The sequence below is a fragment of the Psammomys obesus genome, unplaced genomic scaffold (assembly GCF_907164565.1).
Source record: "Psammomys obesus unplaced genomic scaffold, mPsaObe1.curated_primary_1811, whole genome shotgun sequence".
NCBI lineage: Eukaryota > Metazoa > Chordata > Mammalia > Rodentia > Muridae > Psammomys > Psammomys obesus.
The window spans coordinates 26,134,802-26,152,054 of record NW_026592510.1 but is presented as its reverse complement, the minus strand read 5'-3'; the positions used below and the strand labels follow the sequence as shown (position 1 = coordinate 26,152,054).

Sequence of the window (17,253 nt, the reverse complement as noted above, 5' to 3'; positions counted from 1 at the left end):
ATATATATATATATATATATATATATATATATATATATGTATGTATAAAGGCAAGATCAGAACAACCATGGTATCTTTGGAAAGATACACACTGCATCTTCCAGCTGTGTATTTTGGTGGGTAAATGGGAGTTCTGTCAGGGCTAGAGGAAGAGCATTGCCTAGCTTATGCAAGGCCTTTCCTCAATTCCTAGTACCAAAAAGAGGATTTTTTTTCTTTGTTTTAAAGATTTATTTATTTTATTATGTAAACAGTGTTCTGCCTGCATGTACACCTGAATGCCAGAAGAGGGCACTAGGTTTCATTATAGATGGTTGTGAGCCACCGTGTGGTTGCTGGGAATTGAACTCAGGACCTCTGGAAGAGCAAGCAGTGTTCTTAACCTCCGAGCAGCATCTCTCCAGCCCCCCAGAAAGAGGAATTGTGTTTAATGTTACTATCTTCAGAATGTCCTGTACACTGTCAAGCAAATGTGGCAGTCAGAGAACACCTGTGTAAAGGCTGAGCTCCTTCTCTGTGTCAAGCTCCCTCCCTCTTGACTTCCTCAGGAGCTGTGTGGACAGGGGACAACACTGCAGAATGGGATCATTTGAAGATCTCTATCCCTATGTGTCTCAGCTTGGCACTGGTGGGACTTTCCTTCTGTGGTGGTAAGAGGAGAAATCTGGGGTTTTGATTGGGATGAAGTCACAGGAGCTGGGCATGAGCAAAGACCAATATTTATATGGATGGCTGTCAGTGCCTCTTCTTTGCCCTTTTGCAACCTGCTCCTTTTTCTCCTCTCCCAGCGGATGTGGGTGGCTTCTTCAAGAACCCAGAGCCAGAGCTGCTTGTGCGATGGTATCAAATGGGTGCCTACCAGCCATTCTTTCGGGCTCATGCACACTTGGACACTGGGCGGCGAGAGCCGTGGCTGTTGGCGTCTCAATACCAAGATGCAATCCGAGATGCCTTGTTCCAGCGATACTCTTTGCTGCCCTTCTGGTACACCCTCTTCTATCAAGCTCACCAGGAAGGGTTTCCTGTCATGAGGTAAACTAGTCAGTGGGGGCTGTGTAGAGTCAGACTAGGTGGTTGGGAGATAATGAGGTCTGGGATTTACATCTCTGGGCCTCTTTACCTTTCCTGGATCTTGTATAGAAGATCTGATTTAATATGAAATGTGGAAGGGAGGTGTGAGGATGTCATTCTCAGTAGTAGATTATTTGCTTGATATGTACAAGGCCATGGGTTTAGTCAGTCTCCAGTGCCACCAAAAAAGAAACAGGCTAATGAAATGTCTCAGTGAGTAAAAGCACTTGCCATCAAATGTAGGGAACTGAGTTCAGTCCCCATGACATGGTGGAAGGAAAGAATTGACTCCTACAAGTTGCAGGTTTTCTGACCACCACAAGCATGGCGTGTGACCCTCCATCCCCTCAAAATTGTAATTAAAAAAAACAAAAACCTTGTCTCATGATGTTTGTCTGTAATTCTGAGTTTTAGGAAGCTGAGGTAAGAGGAAGGAAAGAAAGTTCAAGAGCAGTTTGTGCTAAATAGCAAGGCCTTGTTGTAAAAAGAAAGTCAAGGACAGACTAGTGGGAGTAAGTGAGCAGTGTTAGTGAGCATCTGAAGAAAGCTGCCGGCAGTGATAAGTCATTTGATAAAAGTAAATAAAATGGATTAACAGTGCAGGAGGCGGATGTTTATAATCCTAGGGAAGAACAGTTCATACAGAGGAGATAGAAGTACCAAAGTACTGAAGTAAAACAAGCCAAAATCAAAAGGTCAATGGGCTTTGGGAAGGAACTGGTAGAGATTGGCGTTATAAATGGAGAAGATACCTCTGATTCTAAAGAGCCTTGTCAGCTACGTGTCACTGAAGTATTCGAGGAGGTCATTGAAAGAGAACAGTTAGTACAAGAGTGGAGTTACGGAGGTGAGATAGGAAGTAACATGACCAGGTAAAGTAGAGTTGTGTAGGTGCAACCGAAGTTCCGAGTCCACTGGCTGAAAGGTTCTGGGTTTCCTTCAGTGTGATTCTTTTTCCTTTCTTTTTCTTTTTTTTTTCCTTTCGAGTCAGGATTTTCTGTGTAGCCTTGGTTCCTGGACTTGCTTTGTAGACTAGGCTAGCCTCAAACTCCTAGAGATCCTCTAGCCTCTGCCTCCCTGAGTGCTGGGATTAAAGCCATCACACTCATCTCCTCCAGTGCAATTCTTATTGTTAGCTAGTGCAACTTTAATGTCTGTCTGAAAACATTAATGTTTTCCTTTTCCATCTTGCTTCCTTCCTAGGCCCCTCTGGGTACACTATCCTCAGGATATGTCTACCTTCAGTATAGAGGATCAGTTCCTGCTTGGTGAGAAATGGGAAGACAGTTGGTAGGTTGGGCTTGGGCTTAAGAAGAGCTTGTGGGATGTCTTTGTGTGGAGTTAGAGTTGGATTTGGATGTTGGAGTAAGTGTGCCTGGCCTTGTAACAGGCAGATGCTTTAATGCTCTTTGGACTGGCAGCTAATACCCTCAGTTCCAGGCTAATTTTGCTTTGTTTTAGGGGATGCACTTCTCATTCACCCTGTATCGGATGCTGGGGCTCATGGTGTACAGGTCTATCTGCCTGGCCCAGAAGAGGTGAGTTGCAGAATATTGTAGGCAAAGAAGCAAAAAGAATGGAACCTCTATGTACAGAGTTATCCAGTATCTTCTTGTCATCCACAGGTGTGGTATGACATTCAAAGCTATCAGAAGCATCACGGTCTCCAGACCCTGTACCTGCCAGTAACTCTGAGCAGTGTGAGTATTCCTGTCTATCTGCCATTTGCTTGCTTATACATCTCCAGAAGGAAGAAAATATGTAATTCAGGGGTCCAGAGGGCACAAGCAGAAGATGCTGAAAGGCCTATAGGAGTAGTGATTCACTGCAGCACTTCTGCCTTAGATCCCTGTGTTCCAGCGTGGTGGGACAATTGTGCCTCGATGGATGCGTGTACGGCGTTCTTCAGATTGTATGAAGGATGATCCTATCACTCTCTTTGTTGCTCTCAGTCCCCAGGTGAGTCTCCAGGGGTGAGCTACCTCAACTATCTGCTTGTGTTCTAGGACTCAGTCCGCTGGAATGAGTGAAGGCATTCCCTCTTTGGCTTAAGGCCTTACCTCTCTTCTCAGGGTACTGCCCAGGGAGAGCTCTTTCTAGATGACGGACACACATTTAACTATCAGACTCGCCATGAGTTCCTGTTGCGTCGATTTTCGTTCTCTGGCAACACACTTGTCTCTAGGTAATGGGGTTTCCTCTGCATTGGCCTGGGTGTCTGGGGTGCTCAGATTTACTGTGCTTTTGTCATCTTTTGACTTTGCTTTGGATAATCTTCTGACAATTTCTCCAATGGCATTTGCTTTTGTTGCCTCCAGTTCAGCAGATCCCAAAGGCCACCTTGAGACACCTATCTGGATTGAGCGAGTAGTCATAATGGGGGCTGGAAAGCCAGCAGCTGTGGTGCTACAGACTAAAGGTTAGTCATAGTCTGGCCTTGAGATAGGGAAAGAGAAGCAGAGCTGGGTGGTCAGGGTTGAAACCTTACTGTGGGGAAGTAGCTTATTGCCTACTGGTGCTTATCTTCCTCCGACAGGATCCTCTGAAAGTCGCCTGTCCTTCCAGCATGACCCTGAGACCTCTGTGTTGATACTGCGTAAACCTGGTGTCAACGTGGCATCTGACTGGAGTATTCATCTGCGATAACCCAAGGGACTTGTTAGAAGTTGGGAGGAAGGGTGTGGTGGTATTGACTTACCTTTTCTTTTGCCTTGGAGTTTGACCCTGCCTAGATTTCACCTTTCTATTCCAAGAACCAGATTCTGCCAACATCTGGGCAGGATGACAGGGCTGTCCTAGGGCTCAGAATTCCTCTTGTGACCTAGTCTGTGTGTTACCAAGCCCTTCCCCTCATTCCCAGTGTCCTGTTGCTGTAACTGGAGCACACTCGAGTGAAGACTCAAGGGGCTTTGTCTTTTTTTTTTTCCCTTCCTTAGGGAGGGTCTCTGACTTTTCCTCAGACCCTATCTATTCATGCCTCTGTGTGTTGATGCCATTTCTTGGAAGAAGATGAGGGCAGTGAACTTTAGGGTTCCTTTTCTTCTTCCCTGTTCTCTCCTTTCCAAAATGTCTACCCTTTCATTCCTTTCCTCTGGCTCTCCCCTTTCTCTGTTCCACTGATACACTGGGACCACCTCTTACCTGGTGAGGAATGAATGGATCAAGATTGAAGTTGCTGGAGAATATCCTCTTCCTTCTTACCTCAACCTTTTCTTCCCTGTTTCTTTCCAGAGCTGCTGTGTTTCTCCCATCCTTTGAGGGAGAAGCTTCCACACAATTAAGAGGGGATGGTCATTAAACTTCTTTTGCCTCCTCTGGTCCCCTTGGGACACTCAAGATAGAGAAATGAGTTGTGGTTTTACTGAATCACGGTCACCTGTATTTATTGCTGGGAAGAAGGCTGAGGGTGGGGGGAGATGATCATGTGGATCCAGGGATGGCTTCTAGCCCTGGGAAGGGGGTTGAGGGAGGACTCAGGAACCAGGAGAAATATTTGTGGGAATTTTTTTTTTACTTCCTCTGGGTTCCCAACTGTGACATGTTTTGATAAAAAGGAGAAACAATAAAAAAGATAAACCGTAGATAACAATTGGATACCTGAATTCTAGTTGTAAACTGAACAAAGAAACTCAAGTAGGTAGTGGTCTGCCATTCTAAGCTGTGTAAGCTGCTAAACTCCAGGAGAATGAGCAAGCATGAGGCTTCCTCACCTTGGTGGATGCCTGTAATTTCATAGAAGACCTCAACAAGGGGTCTTAGATAAATCAGTCAGAAAATTTCTTTGTCTCACATGTATAAGGACCCGAGTTTGATCCACAGACCCAAATTAAAAAAAAAAAAAAAAAAAAGCCAAGCATGCTGGCAGCTGTTTGTAATCCTAATGCTTGGGAGGTGGAGACAGTTGGATCGTTGGGGCTCTGGCCAGCTTGTGTAGCCTATGTGGTAAATTCTAGCACAGTGAGAGATCCCACTTTCGGGAAAAAAGGATGGTGCCTGAAGAACATCTAGGTTTAACCTCTGGCCTACACACATCTCATATACACAGCGGTTGTCATATTTAATAAGTAGTGATCAGAGCTAATGGTGTCTTTGAAAATAGACAAATGTTTCATCAAAAGCTATTTATTATTAGCTAATAGCACTTCTTAAATTTACTTTTTTAAAAAAAGATTTATTATTTATACAGTATTCTGCCTGTATACCAGATCTTACTGTAGATGGTTATGAGCCACCATGGGGTTGCTGGGAATTGAACTCAGGTCCTTTGTAAGAACAGTGAGTTTTCTTAACCTCTAAACCATCTCTGCAGCCCTTAAATTTACTTTTAAGACAGGGTCTCACATATAGCTTTGTCTGGCTTGGAACTCAAGAGCTCTTAACTCTGCCTTTCTTAGAGCTGGGATTAAAGGTGTATGCCACCATACCCAACTCAAGACAGCTTTCGATTTGTAGCCCACTGGCTTTGAGTACCTGTCCTTCAGCCCACAGCCTTCCAGGTGTTAGAATTACAGATAGCATCACCGTACTTGGTTTCTTTTAAAAATTGGTTTGCGTTGCTGGGGATTGAACTTGTGCTCATGCACAAGATGGGAAAATGCTCTGTAGGCATTTTTTAAATCCTCCCATTGTTAAGTTGAACTTGCTGGCAACACTGATTTGTTGTGGAGAGTGATATAAGATTGTGTCAGGAGGTTAAGGCAGTCCAAGACAACAGACCTTTCAGATAGCAAGGAAAGGGAAAAAAAAAAAAACTTTGCAGGCAGGGTGGTAGTTGAAGGCCATTTTCCTGAGACTACTAGGCAAGGTGGAAGCTGTTCTGGCCTACAAGCCTCAAAACTTAATTGTTGAGAAGGGAAGATTAGAGAAAGGTCAACTAGTGGATACTAGGTTATGGGGGGGGGGGTTCTGATCCCCCCCCCCAAGATTTTTCTCCCCCCCAAGATAGGGTTTCACTGTGTAGCCTTGGCTGTCCTGGATGCATTTTATAGACCAGGCTGGTTTGAACTCACAGCAGTCTGCCTGCTTCTGCCTCCTTGAGCACTGGAATTACAGGCATGCCAAATTCTGATATTTTGTACAGTAGGGTGACTATAAATAATTCCTAAATAAATTTTTAAAAGCTAAATAAAAGGATGAATGTTTTTATAATGATACAAGATTGAGAAAAATGTTTACTGATATGAACGGTAATTTTTCTTTTGTATGGTTTTCAAATTGAACATATGTTGAAACAGTGTAGCAAATTAGTTTGTATAACTGGGAACAGGGTTCCAGGTAGCTTAGGCTGACCCTGAATTCTCCACCTTGATATGTAATAGAGTTTACCTCCACCTTCCATGGTGTGCTGGGATGGCAGACATACAAAACCCCTGGTTTATGTTGGTGATAGAAACCAGTGCACATGCCGGGCAGTGGTACCGCATACCTTTAATCCCAGCACTCTGGAGGCAGAGCTAAGAGGATCTCAGTTCCAGGACAGCCAGGCTGTTACAAGAGAAACCATGTCTGGAAAAACAAAAACAAACAAACAAAAAATAATAAAAAAGGAGAGAGGGGGGAAAAAAACAGTGCATACTAAACAAGCACTCTACTAATTGAGGTACTTCCTCGACTAAATATATAAATTGTTAATTAAGTATCAGTTAATAAAGTTGCCTGTTGTTCTAGTGCCAGTTTATAGTCACATGCTAAAAGGTGATCCTGAAGAAACTACAGATTTTTTTTGGTGGGGAGGGGTTTGAGACACAGTTTCTCTGTGTAGCCTTGGCTGTGCTGGACTCGATTTTTAGATCAGGCTGGCCTCGAATTCACAGAGATCTGCCTGCCTCTGCCTCCCTGAGTGCTGGGATTACAGGCGTGCACCACTGCACCTGGCTAAAAGGAACTTAAAAAAAACACATGCCCTATTGTAATGACATAATTTTGGCCAACCTAGAATGGGAGGTCTGGTGAGATGGTTCAGCAGGTAGAGCAACAAACCTGAGCTTGATCCCTAAAGTCCGCTGATCTCCACAAATACGTTCTTACAGATGGGGTAATTCCATTTGAACAACCTGTGGGTCGCAACCCCTTTTGATGTCTAACCACCCTTTCACAGAGGTCGCCTATCAGAAAACATATTTACGATACATAACTAGCAAAATTAGTTATGAGGAAGCAATGAAAATAGTTTTATGGTGGTGGAGGGCTCCAGAACATGAGGAACTGTATTAAAGGATCTCGGCTAATGGTTGAGAATCACTGGAATAGACCTAGCCACACTGGACTGGCATCTGGCAGGCCTTATCTAGATTCCATCCATTGGTTGAACAAGTATTGAACTAGTGTCTCTTTGAGCAGTCAGCGCTGAGTGCTGAGGCTGAAAGATGGATAGGTGGATCTAGAAAACTCGAGCAGGATCGGGACTTGTGCTCAATTCCGACATTCAAGCTGGATCTCCAGCTAGGTCTCACGTGCTCCAATTCTCGGTCTGACTGCCTGCCACGACCGCTTGACACAGAGGATATAGCGTCACCGCTCTGGTTGACTTACCAGGAGGGGGGACCGGAAGCTGCGTCGGGGAATGGGGTGCTGGCCGGAAGTGGTCCCAGGTGGCGTTCGGAGCATCAGGTTCCGGGGAACTATTAGGGGAGTGCGGGGAAGCAGGGCGAGGGGCGGGGCGGCCGGGGCTGGGCGGGGCGGCCGGGAGGGCCTAGGGGCGGGCGAACCTGTCCCTGCCGGTCCCGGTGGACCCCGCCTGCCCCGGCGGCACGGCCATGAAGCTGAAGCTGAAGAACGTGTTTCTTGCCTACTTCCTGGTGTCGATCGCCGGCCTCCTCTACGCGCTGGTGCAGCTCGGTGAGCGGGCGGGGCGGGTTGCGGAGGGCCGGCGCGAGGCGCAGGGAATGAGGCCCGCAGACGGCTGCTTCCCGCTCGGCCCTCGGGGCAGCCCGCTGTTGCCCCACGTCTAGAACTCGCGGCGGTCTGCAGATCTGCGCGGATGCCAGCCAGGCCGCGAATGACCGCTCCCCTCCTCCCCGCCGCGCCGCCGCCGCTGCCGTGCTACCTATTTTCCACCTCTCCCCTTGCTCTGCCTCCCAGACCGACTTACGGACAGGTTTTTGAGAACCCTACGTTCATTGTCCCCTCCAGCTCTTGACCTGAGATGCTTCCCGTCCCCCGCCCCCACCTCCCCCAGGGCTATTTCTCATCCTTCTGGTTTTAGACCATATGTCATCTCAGGACTCTCCTGATTAAGTAACCCTTCTTAGTCTCGATCCCTTTTAATTTTTTATTTCCTTAGTGGCCCATATTGCAACTTGTAGTGATTTTATTAATGTCAGCTTTTTCTACTAAAGTAAAAGCTCCTTGAGAGTAGGGACTGTTCCCCTCCTCCCTTGCTTTATTCAATAAATGTTTATCCGGCGATGGAATCAGTGAATTTACTGACAAGTCAGTGGTCACACGACCATGGAGCAGATTGAATACAGCCTTTTACACAGGAACTTGGTAAATGCTTTTCAGGTAGTGCCATTATACGAGCCTCAAGCAGTTCAGACTTTTCTGTGTCTTATGAATGAGTCTAGAAGGTAAAATGAAGATCAGAAGGTAGACAGGATAGAAAGGCTGAGAGATAATTAGCCCAGTATCCGAGTTAAAATAGTAGCAGGGCTGAGGCTGTAACACAGTGGTAGAGCACTAGCAAGTGTGAGGCCCTGGCTTGGAGCCTCAGCAAATAAAAAGAGTGACAGATGGAATTGATTAAAAATGAAGAGTTGAGAGCTAGGTGGTGGTGGCTTACACCTTTAATCCTAGTGCTTGAAAGGCAGAGGCATGGGATAATAGGCCAGCCTTGTCCACAGATCTAGTTCCAGGACAACCAGGGCTACACAAGGAAACAAACAAACAAACAAAAAACAAAGCAAACAAACAAACAAAAAAAGGATTGAATATGGCCCACCATTTGGAAAACAGGCCAATGGGTTGAGGGTCTAAGGCGAGCTTGGGGCCATATAGCAAGACCTATCCTAAAACAAAAATAAAAGAAAGATACGGAGTGCCTGCTAATTGCAAGAATGAATTCCCCACCACCATGCTAAAAAACAAGTCACAAGGGACTTTGCCTGTTGGCTAGGAGTTAATTGGTTCTGGGTTGCTGAACTACTGTCTTATGGTTCTCTGTCACAACTCCCTTTCCCTGTTGGTGCTTCCTGGTCCCAGGACAGCCTTGTGACTGCCTCCCTCCACTTCGAGCAGTAGCTGAGCAGCTTCGGCAGAAGGACCTGAAGATTTCCCAGTTGCAAGCTGATCTCCGTCGCCCACCCCCTGCCCCAGCTCAGCCCCCTGAACCAGAGGTCCTGCCTACTATCTATGTCATTACCCCCACCTATGCCAGGTACGGCTCTGGAACATTCAGGAGGTCTGCATTGACCAAGAAGATGGATTAATGATGAATTTGGGGAAGCATTGAACTAGAAGGTGATCCTTAAACTAGAGTTTGCCAAATGTTACCATAAATGATCTATCTTTATTCAGATTTGTGGAAAAATGTTTTTTTTTTTTCATATAAAAACAAGAATATTAGGAAATAGATTATTGAGTTACTGCTAAACTTTAAGATAGGACAATAAGCAGGGTATGGGGGAGAACTCCTTTAATCCCAGCACTTGGGAGGCAGAGGCAGGCCGATTGGTGTGAGTTCAAGGCCAGCCTAGTCTACAAAGTGAGTCCAGGACAGCCAAGACTATGCAGGGAAACCCTGTCTTGAACCCCCCACCCCCCAAAAAAAGGACAATAAAGTGTGAAAGAAAGTTTGAACTTGCCAATGAATTAACTCTTCTTAGGAATCTCTTGGTTAGAAAGTTCTAACACTTTGATTAGATCCAAGTATTTAGCTGGTATCTGTAATCCCAGCACTTGGGAGACTGAGGGCTATTGATTTGCACCCATACTGTACTACAGAGTAAGATTGTCTCAAAACAAACAAACTCACAACAACAACAAAATATCCAACAACAAAACCAACCAAACAAAAACTGATTAAGATTTAAAAACAGAGCTAAGTAGGTTTGGTGGAACAATATTTATTTAGCATTCACTAGGCTCTAACAGTGATCCCTAGCAGAGGATTGGAGGAGGTAGAAAGGGGCACATAGAAATGTTTTTTTGTTTGTTTTGAGATAGATTTTCTCTGTGTAGACTAGCCTGGCTTTGACCTCACAGAGATCTGCATGCCTCTGCTGGGCTTAAAGGTGAACACCAACACTGCCTGGCTAGAAATGTTTTTGCACAAGGTTCTGTTACTTTTTTTTTTTTTTTTTTTAAACAGGAACTATGCTAGGTGCTTGAGGTTTTTATTTTGGTTGGTTTGTTTGTTTGTTTTAATACTGAGAAAACCAATTTATAAATGTAGTTTGGGACCTGCAGCCAAAAGTCCTGTTCACATGCCTTCAGCATGCCTTTCTGGACTCAGATGACTGACATATTTAGTCAGGCAACTGTAGATACCTTCACTCACATTCACTTACACACACCAGCAACTCCTTAAGCAACAAACCAGTTTAGTAAATGATGAGGAAAGCCAGAAGAGGCCAAGCACATATTCCCAGTGCTTTCCTTAAAATAATTTTGGGGTGGCATCTCAAAATTAGCCAAATAGCTGGGCATAGATTATGTGCACGTTTAATCCCAGCACTTGGGAAGGAGAGAGTGAAGGATGTCTTTGAGAGTTCTAGGCCAGTCTGGTGTAGGCAGTGAGTTCCAGGCCAGCCAGGGCTCCATAGGAAGATCCTGTCTCAAAAATGAAGGAACAGACACATAATTTTCTCCTCCAGAGAAGAATGATCAGAATTTCCTCTAAAATTTCTCATTGGAAGACTTACCACAGAAAGAAAAGAACCTGGCCTTGTACTATCCTTTTTTGTTTTGTTTTCAAGACAGGGCTTTTCTGTGTAGCCCTGGCTGGCCTGGAACTCACTCCATAGAACAGTTGGGCTTGAATTCAAGAGATTCCCCTGCCTTTGTCTCTCAGATGCCAGAATTAGAGGTGTCCATTCTCTGCTGTGCCTAGTTTCCTAATCCAGCTTTATTCCTGTGTAAACTTGGGACTCAGAATAAGCCATTTCCTAAAGTGTTTTACTTGATAAACACTGCCAGTATGACATGCTAACTCATACCTTGTAATCCTCAGTAGTAAGGGAGTTGAGACAGAGGGAGTGGTGTGGTGTGATTTGGAGGCCAGCCTGGGCTACAAAATGAGATTCTGTCTTTATTTTTATTTTTTGAGGCAAGGTTTTACTATGTAGCCATAGCTAATGTGGAACTTACTATTTAGACCAGGCTGGCCTCAAATAGCTCTTTGCCTCTACCTTCCAAGATCTAGGATTAAAGGCATACCTAACAATCCAGCCCAAGATTCTGTCTTCAAAAACCTAATTATTTAAAATAAATTAGAATTTGTTACCTTGTTTACTCATTTAATTTGTTTATTTTATGTATATATGTTTTTGCCTGGGTGTATGTATATGCACTGAAAGTGTGCAGGTGCCAACAAAGACCAGAAGAGGGCGGTGAATCCTCTGGAACTGGAGTTGATATGGGTATTGGGTCCCAAACACTGGTACTCTGTAACACCATCAAATTCTCCTAACCATTTCTCCAGCTCCCTTTTTTCCTCTTTTCTTTCCTTCCTTCCTTCCTTCCTTCCTTCCTTCCTTCCTTCCTTCCTTCCTTCCATCTTTCTTCTTTCTTTTCATTTTGAAGTAAAGTCTTACGCTGGCTGGCTGGTAACTTACTAGTATAGACGAGCATAGCAAGCTGGTCTATACTCACAGAGATCTGCGAACTTCTGCATCCTGAATTCTGGGACTAAAGCTGTGTGCCACCATGACCAGCTTTTTTGGTTTTCTACACTATATCTTTGTCTTGGAGGTACAACTTGGTGGCAGAGTGCTTGTTTAGCATGTGCAAGACCTTGGGTTCAATACCTAACACTAAAATAAATATGGGTTCAATCCCTAAGACTAAAATAATATGTGGCTAGTCATGATGACATACTTATAGTCTCAACACTCAAAATGAGTCCTGAAAATTGTTGACTTGGAGGCTAGCCTGGGCTACAGTGTGAGACTCTGATTCAAAAAACCAAAATACTAATAAAACTGTTACATTATTCATCTAATGAATTTTTTAATTATTATTTTGTTACTGGGGGTTGTTGAACTGCATACTGGTTAGGTAAGCATGTTACCATTGACCTACATTTCCAGCCCTTATTCATCTTACTTATTTATTTTGATTTTTTGAGATGTGGTTTATCTGTGTAGGCCACTGGCCCTTCTAGGACTCTGTAGACCAGGCTGGCCTCAAACTTCACAGAAATCTGTCTGTCTTTGTCTCCCAAATGCTAGGATTAAAGGCATTTGCTACCACCACTTGGCTGGAACAGGGTCTTTCTAATGTAGTGTCTTTGTTCTCCTGGAACTTGCTATGTAGACCAGGCTGGCCTCAAACTTCACAGAAATCTGTCTGTCTCTGTCTCCCAAATGCTAGGATTAAAGGCATGCAGCACTATTCCCATCTTTTTAATCCAGCTTTATTCCTGATTAAACTTGAGGCTCAGATTAAGCCATTTCCCAAAGTATTTCACTTGATATATTACAAAACTGAACATGCAGGGTGTGGTATTCTAGCACTGGGAGGCAGAGAGAAGAAGAGCAGGAATTCAAGACCATCCTCGCCAGCATATGGAGTTTGAGGCCAGCCTAGCTACATAAGACCCTGTGTCAAAAGCAGAACAAATTACAAAGTGATTCAAACCCAGCTCCATCTGATCCCAAGTCATGTGTCCAAGTGTCTTGCCCCAGCCTGAGTCCTAGGGGTGAAGTGATGACCATGGACTAGAAAGGTAGGGCGGGTGAATATGCATGAAATTCACCCGAGGAAGAGGAAGACAACTTGGCATCCCTTGATACTTGTTGGAGTACTTGAAGTCCTGGGTTCCATCTTTAAGTAACACACATACAGGGGGGTGGGATGAGAACAAACTCAGGCACTGGTAGGGAGAAAGCCAGAAAGATGCTAACAGTGGCCAGGACCAGCTCTCATCCTAAGTGGTAGTGGGCCAAGGTTGCCTGGCCCTTCCTTCCTGCATCTCTCCCCCCTGCAGGCTGGTACAGAAGGCAGAGCTGGTTCGGCTGTCCCAGACCCTGAGCTTGGTGCCCCGTCTACACTGGCTGCTGGTGGAGGATGCTGAGAGCCCTTCTCCGCTAGTCTCGAGGCTGCTGGCTGCCTCTGGTCTCCTCTTCACACACCTAGCTGTCCTCACCCCCAAGGCTCAGCGGCTTAGGGAAGGCGAGCCAGGCTGGGTTCGGCCCCGAGGAGTAGAGCAGCGCAACAAGGCCCTGGACTGGCTCCGAGGCAAAGGGGGTGCTGTTGGGGGCGAGAAGGACCCACCACCACCAGGGACCCAAGGAGTCGTGTATTTTGCTGACGATGACAACACATATAGCCGGGAGCTCTTTAAGGAGGTGAGCCCTGGGATAAAGATAAAGAGACCAGGTGGCACCGGGTTCCTTTATCTTGTTTACCAGTGTTGATGTGGGCTGCTGGGTAAAGATGGTGACCAGGAGGGGAGGGGTGTCAGTAAACAAAACTAGTTCTTTCTCCTGGCCCACCCTTCTCTGTTTCTTCTCCATTAGATGCGTTGGACTCGTGGTGTCTCAGTGTGGCCTGTGGGGCTGGTGGGCGGCCTGCGATTTGAGGGTCCTCAGGTACAGGATGGCCGGGTTGTGGGTTTCCACACAGCATGGGAACCCAATCGGCCCTTTCCCCTGGACATGGCGGGGTTTGCTGTTGCCCTGCCCTTGCTGTTGGCTAAGCCCAATGCTCAGTTTGATGCCACTGCACCCCGGGGCCACCTGGAGAGTAGTCTCCTGAGCCATCTTGTGGATCCCAAGGACCTGGAGCCAAGGGCTGCCAACTGTACTCAGGTAAGAGGATGGAGAAATTCTCTGGGCTGAGCAGCTAATGGGAGAAGTGGGAATGCATGTTTGAGCCAGGAGAAACCCTCGAGATCTCTGACCAGCTTTGTTTTTACTCTGTTGAAAAGGCTACTGAGAGTCAGGGTAGGGCTCCTGTCTCTTCATCTTACAGGCTTCTGTGAACTCATGTGTATATCAGAGGAACAGGGAACAAAGCCCCAATTTTGAGTCAGTAAAGTTCCCCCACCCCCACACTTTATACATTATATACCAGCTCTGAATGTAGAAGGGGTAGGGTGGGGGTTGGAATCCATCCTAGATCACATACCCCAGGACCCTGGTTATGGCTGGTTCTGATCCTAAACCTTCCTTCACAGGTACTGGTATGGCACACACGGACAGAGAAACCTAAGATGAAGCAGGAGGAGCAGCTACAGCGGCAGGGCCAGGGCTCAGACCCAGCCATTGAGGTGTGATGGCGGCCTCACCCTGACTTCTACATTATTTTAGGCACATACCTTGTGGGACTGGGCTCCAGGCCAGCCCAGGGTGTGTGTGGTGTTTTTTTTTTTTAAAGACCTGACCCCTCAGAACCAGAGGCAGCCCCTCCAACCACAGGGTGCGGCCCAGCTGCTTCCCTCCCTTCCCCCAGCCTGCCATGTGGCACTGCCCACAGACTGGGGACAAGCAGCTCTTGTATTGAGCCAGGTCAGCCCCAACTGGGGTGGAGCAGGATAGATGGACTCAGGAGGGAGGGTGGCCAAGGGAACTGGGTAACTTATTGGGGACAAGCATGCACTGGGGGGGCTAGAGGAACTGGGCTGGACCCTCACCACCTGAGCATGCAGAGCCCCTTCCTACCTCTAGAATAAAGAATCTCAACCCGGAGGGGCTTCGTGTTTCCCTTCACTTGGCAAACCTTTTTGCTGCTCTCTGATACCCAAAAGATGAAACACTTGTTCCTAGACAGGCTAGGTTCCTCCTCTACACAGATGTCAATCCTTCAGGCCCCATCCCCTTGACAAGAGAGAGAATAGTGGCTTCCGTCCAAAATACTTTATTGTAGAATCTGTATACTAGAAACAGTCTCCAGTCCTTTGGGTGTCACTTTCCTGCCACCCTCATTTACTCTTAACCTTGGTGGTTTTTACCGCAAAGGCTGGGCTCTGGGACACCTGGACTTCTCATGCAAGTCTAGCTCTTACTGCTCTAACTCCTGTAATCCCAGGGACCTCTCCTTCCCTGAGCCTGAGTAAAGAACTGGAAGTTTTCCATATCTGTCCATCTTTCCCCTTCCCACCCGCCCCCCTTCAGGTTACTAGGCCTCACTCAGGGAGAACCTCCTTGGGAGGTTCCTCTTCTTGTGGGGCCTCCTCGGGTGCTGGCTTGTGGGCAAGCCCTCCCTGTAGCCATGCAGTTTTCAGGATGCCTTTCAGTCCACCAGGAAAAAGATAGCCTTGGGTGTCTCCTTCCCCATCAATGACTCCTCCAAGCCCCTCCAGCGCTGTCTGCAAATACCGCAAACCAAGGAGCACTAAAGCCTGTGAAGGGAAGCAAGTGGAGAGAGTGACAGTCAGTGGATTTGAGGCCTCAGGGCTGAAGGTGGGAGGTAGGGTCCTTGGCTGACTGACCTGCAGCAGTAAGGTGACAGCCAGCATGCTTCCCAGTGTGCTGGACAAGCCCTGCAGGTGCCCCAGCAGCACCTCATGGCACCCTTGCGCCCAGAGGTTTAGGTTGGGCTGTCGAGGATCGAAGAGTGGATGGGCATAGGGGTCTGAGAGGCGGCTTTGCAGGCAAGGCCGGGGTGAGTGGGGGTTGCAACAGGAGAAGGGGACTCCATCAATCAGGTATAAACCTTCCACATTGCTCTGGATCCGGCTGCAATGGCATAGGCAAGATAGTTAGGTGGCCAGGGGCCTGGAGGAACATCTGAGGGCAGGGGCAGTTGAGGAAAATGATTGTAAAACGTTTACTGAGTGCTTTACTATCTAAGCATGCATAGTACACTTATCTCCACAACTCTGTAAGATAGCCTATCTGGAAGATAAAGACAGGTATATTTATCTCCATATTACAGAGGAGGAATGGGCCCAGAGTGGCTTGGCAACATGCCCTGGGCAGCACAGCTGATAAACAGAAGGGTTGTAATCCGTTCTCTCAGCCATTGTGCTCTATTGCATGTCTGGGTGAGAATTTCAAGGCAAAGGAGGGAGTCTAAGGAGGAGGAGCAGAGGGAGAAGGAAAAGAGAAGCAAATCAATCACTCACTCAACCACATCCTGGTCACTGGGGTCCAGGTAACGGTTGCTGACCCATTGAACACCAAACCAATCCTTGTACCCATGGCGCCCGCAGCAGTGGTACCTCAACTGCAACTCATCCATCAGTCGCTTGGCCTGACAGTGTCCAGGCACCTCTGTGTCCTTGTAGTGAGCCAAGGCATCCTTCAGGCCCTCCTCCAGTCCCTGGTGCAGATTTACAGGCAAAACTAGGGATAGCCCCAAGGCAAGGATCAGTAGGCCCCCGCCTGCAGCAGTGCCAGCTGCCAGCAGCGGACTCAGGACCCCTCGCCAGGGAGGGTATTGAGCTGCATCCAGACTGGCCCGGCTGGCTCCTGCACCTCCTAGCCCTGTGCCTAGAGCCACCGCTCCCGCTGCCAGCGCAGTCTGGGGCAGGGCAGGGAATGAACAGGAGGGAGCCAGGAAGGTGCCAAGGTGCCACAGCTGTACCAGGAGGTGCCCGCTACAGAGGAGGGTAAGGCCACCAGCCAGTGCCAGCAGCCAGGAGAGGAGCCAGATCCCCTGCGCCAAACGGATACGGGCTTGGAGGGGCAGCACCACGGGCAGCACCGGCGCCATCTCCCATCTCTGCCGGAGGGAGTGAGGAGCCGTCGGGGCTGGAGGTTGGCTGGGGCAGGCAGGATGCTGAGTCAGCCCAGCCTGGCTTCAGCAGGGCTAATGCCATCCTGACCCCAATACCCTGGACATCCTCCCACTCCAGCCTTAATAACCCTCTGCCAGCCCCAATTCAGGATGCTTAGCCTTGCCCTTTAGAAAAGGCCCCGCCCCCAGGCAGAAGGCCCATTTCATGACCCCGCCCTGCCCTTTCGCGGAAGTGAGAGTTTGGTACGCCCCGCTCCCGGCTTAGAGACCCAGACCTCAGGCCCTGTGTCCCCTCCCAGGTCCTCTGGGAGCCTGGGGCCCGGAAGCTCGGCTAGAGCCTGG

General features: G+C 47.5%; 3 protein-coding genes across 5 annotated transcripts in view; 2 read left to right on the top strand and 1 right to left on the bottom strand.

Annotated features, from left to right (window-relative positions):
* The window catches only part of Ganab (glucosidase II alpha subunit), a 20,514-nt gene extending 15,841 nt beyond the window's left edge, over nt 1-4,673 (top strand). For all 3 annotated transcript variants that reach the window (XM_055613787.1, XM_055613786.1, XM_055613788.1), the window contains 9 exons: nt 549-650; nt 789-1,032; nt 2,275-2,339; nt 2,533-2,609; nt 2,697-2,771; nt 2,917-3,030; nt 3,144-3,256; nt 3,390-3,490; nt 3,608-4,673. In XM_055613787.1, coding sequence (XP_055469762.1) covers nt 549-650; nt 789-1,032; nt 2,275-2,339; nt 2,533-2,609; nt 2,697-2,771; nt 2,917-3,030; nt 3,144-3,256; nt 3,390-3,490; nt 3,608-3,717 — 1,001 coding nt within the window. In that variant the 3' untranslated portion in view covers nt 3,718-4,673. The remainder of the gene's footprint in view (nt 1-548; nt 651-788; nt 1,033-2,274; nt 2,340-2,532; nt 2,610-2,696; nt 2,772-2,916; nt 3,031-3,143; nt 3,257-3,389; nt 3,491-3,607) is intronic.
* Nucleotides 4,674-7,745: 3,072 nt separating this feature from the next.
* On the top strand, nt 7,746-14,918 carry B3gat3 (beta-1,3-glucuronyltransferase 3). Its single transcript, XM_055613928.1, has 5 exons — nt 7,746-7,908; nt 9,271-9,445; nt 13,217-13,577; nt 13,749-14,039; nt 14,408-14,918. Exons 1-5 carry the CDS (start codon nt 7,827-7,829, stop codon nt 14,504-14,506), a joined length of 1,008 nt encoding a protein of 335 aa, XP_055469903.1. The 5' UTR covers nt 7,746-7,826; the 3' UTR covers nt 14,507-14,918.
* A 159-nt stretch (nt 14,919-15,077) lies between these two features.
* Rom1 (retinal outer segment membrane protein 1) lies at nt 15,078-17,252 on the bottom strand. The gene is made up of 3 exons (XM_055614155.1): nt 16,298-17,252; nt 15,662-15,908; nt 15,078-15,571 (listed from the first exon to the last, which is right to left on the bottom strand). The coding sequence occupies exons 1-3, from the start codon at nt 16,885-16,887 to the stop codon at nt 15,356-15,358; spliced, it is 1,053 nt and encodes a 350-aa protein (XP_055470130.1). The 5' UTR covers nt 16,888-17,252; the 3' UTR covers nt 15,078-15,355.
* Nucleotide 17,253: the final 1 nt, after the last annotated feature.

Excerpts from the sequence above, each read along its gene's own strand:
- Rom1 (XM_055614155.1), bottom strand. The coding sequence starts at position 16,887 with ATGGCGCCGGTGCTGCCCGTGGTGCTGCCCCTCCAAGCCCGTATCCGT. Across the intron at positions 15,909-16,297 it reads AGTGACCAGGATGTGGTTGA|CCGGATCCAGAGCAATGTGG; the intron begins GTGAGTGATTGA and ends ATGCCATTGCAG. Across the intron at positions 15,572-15,661 it reads CTGTCACCTTACTGCTGCAG|GCTTTAGTGCTCCTTGGTTT; the intron begins GTCAGTCAGCCA and ends TTCCCTTCACAG.
- B3gat3 (XM_055613928.1), top strand. The coding sequence starts at position 7,827 with ATGAAGCTGAAGCTGAAGAACGTGTTTCTTGCCTACTTCCTGGTGTCG. Across the intron at positions 9,446-13,216 it reads ATTACCCCCACCTATGCCAG|GCTGGTACAGAAGGCAGAGC; the intron begins GTACGGCTCTGG and ends TCCCCCCTGCAG. Across the intron at positions 14,040-14,407 it reads GGGCTGCCAACTGTACTCAG|GTACTGGTATGGCACACACG; the intron begins GTAAGAGGATGG and ends CTTCCTTCACAG.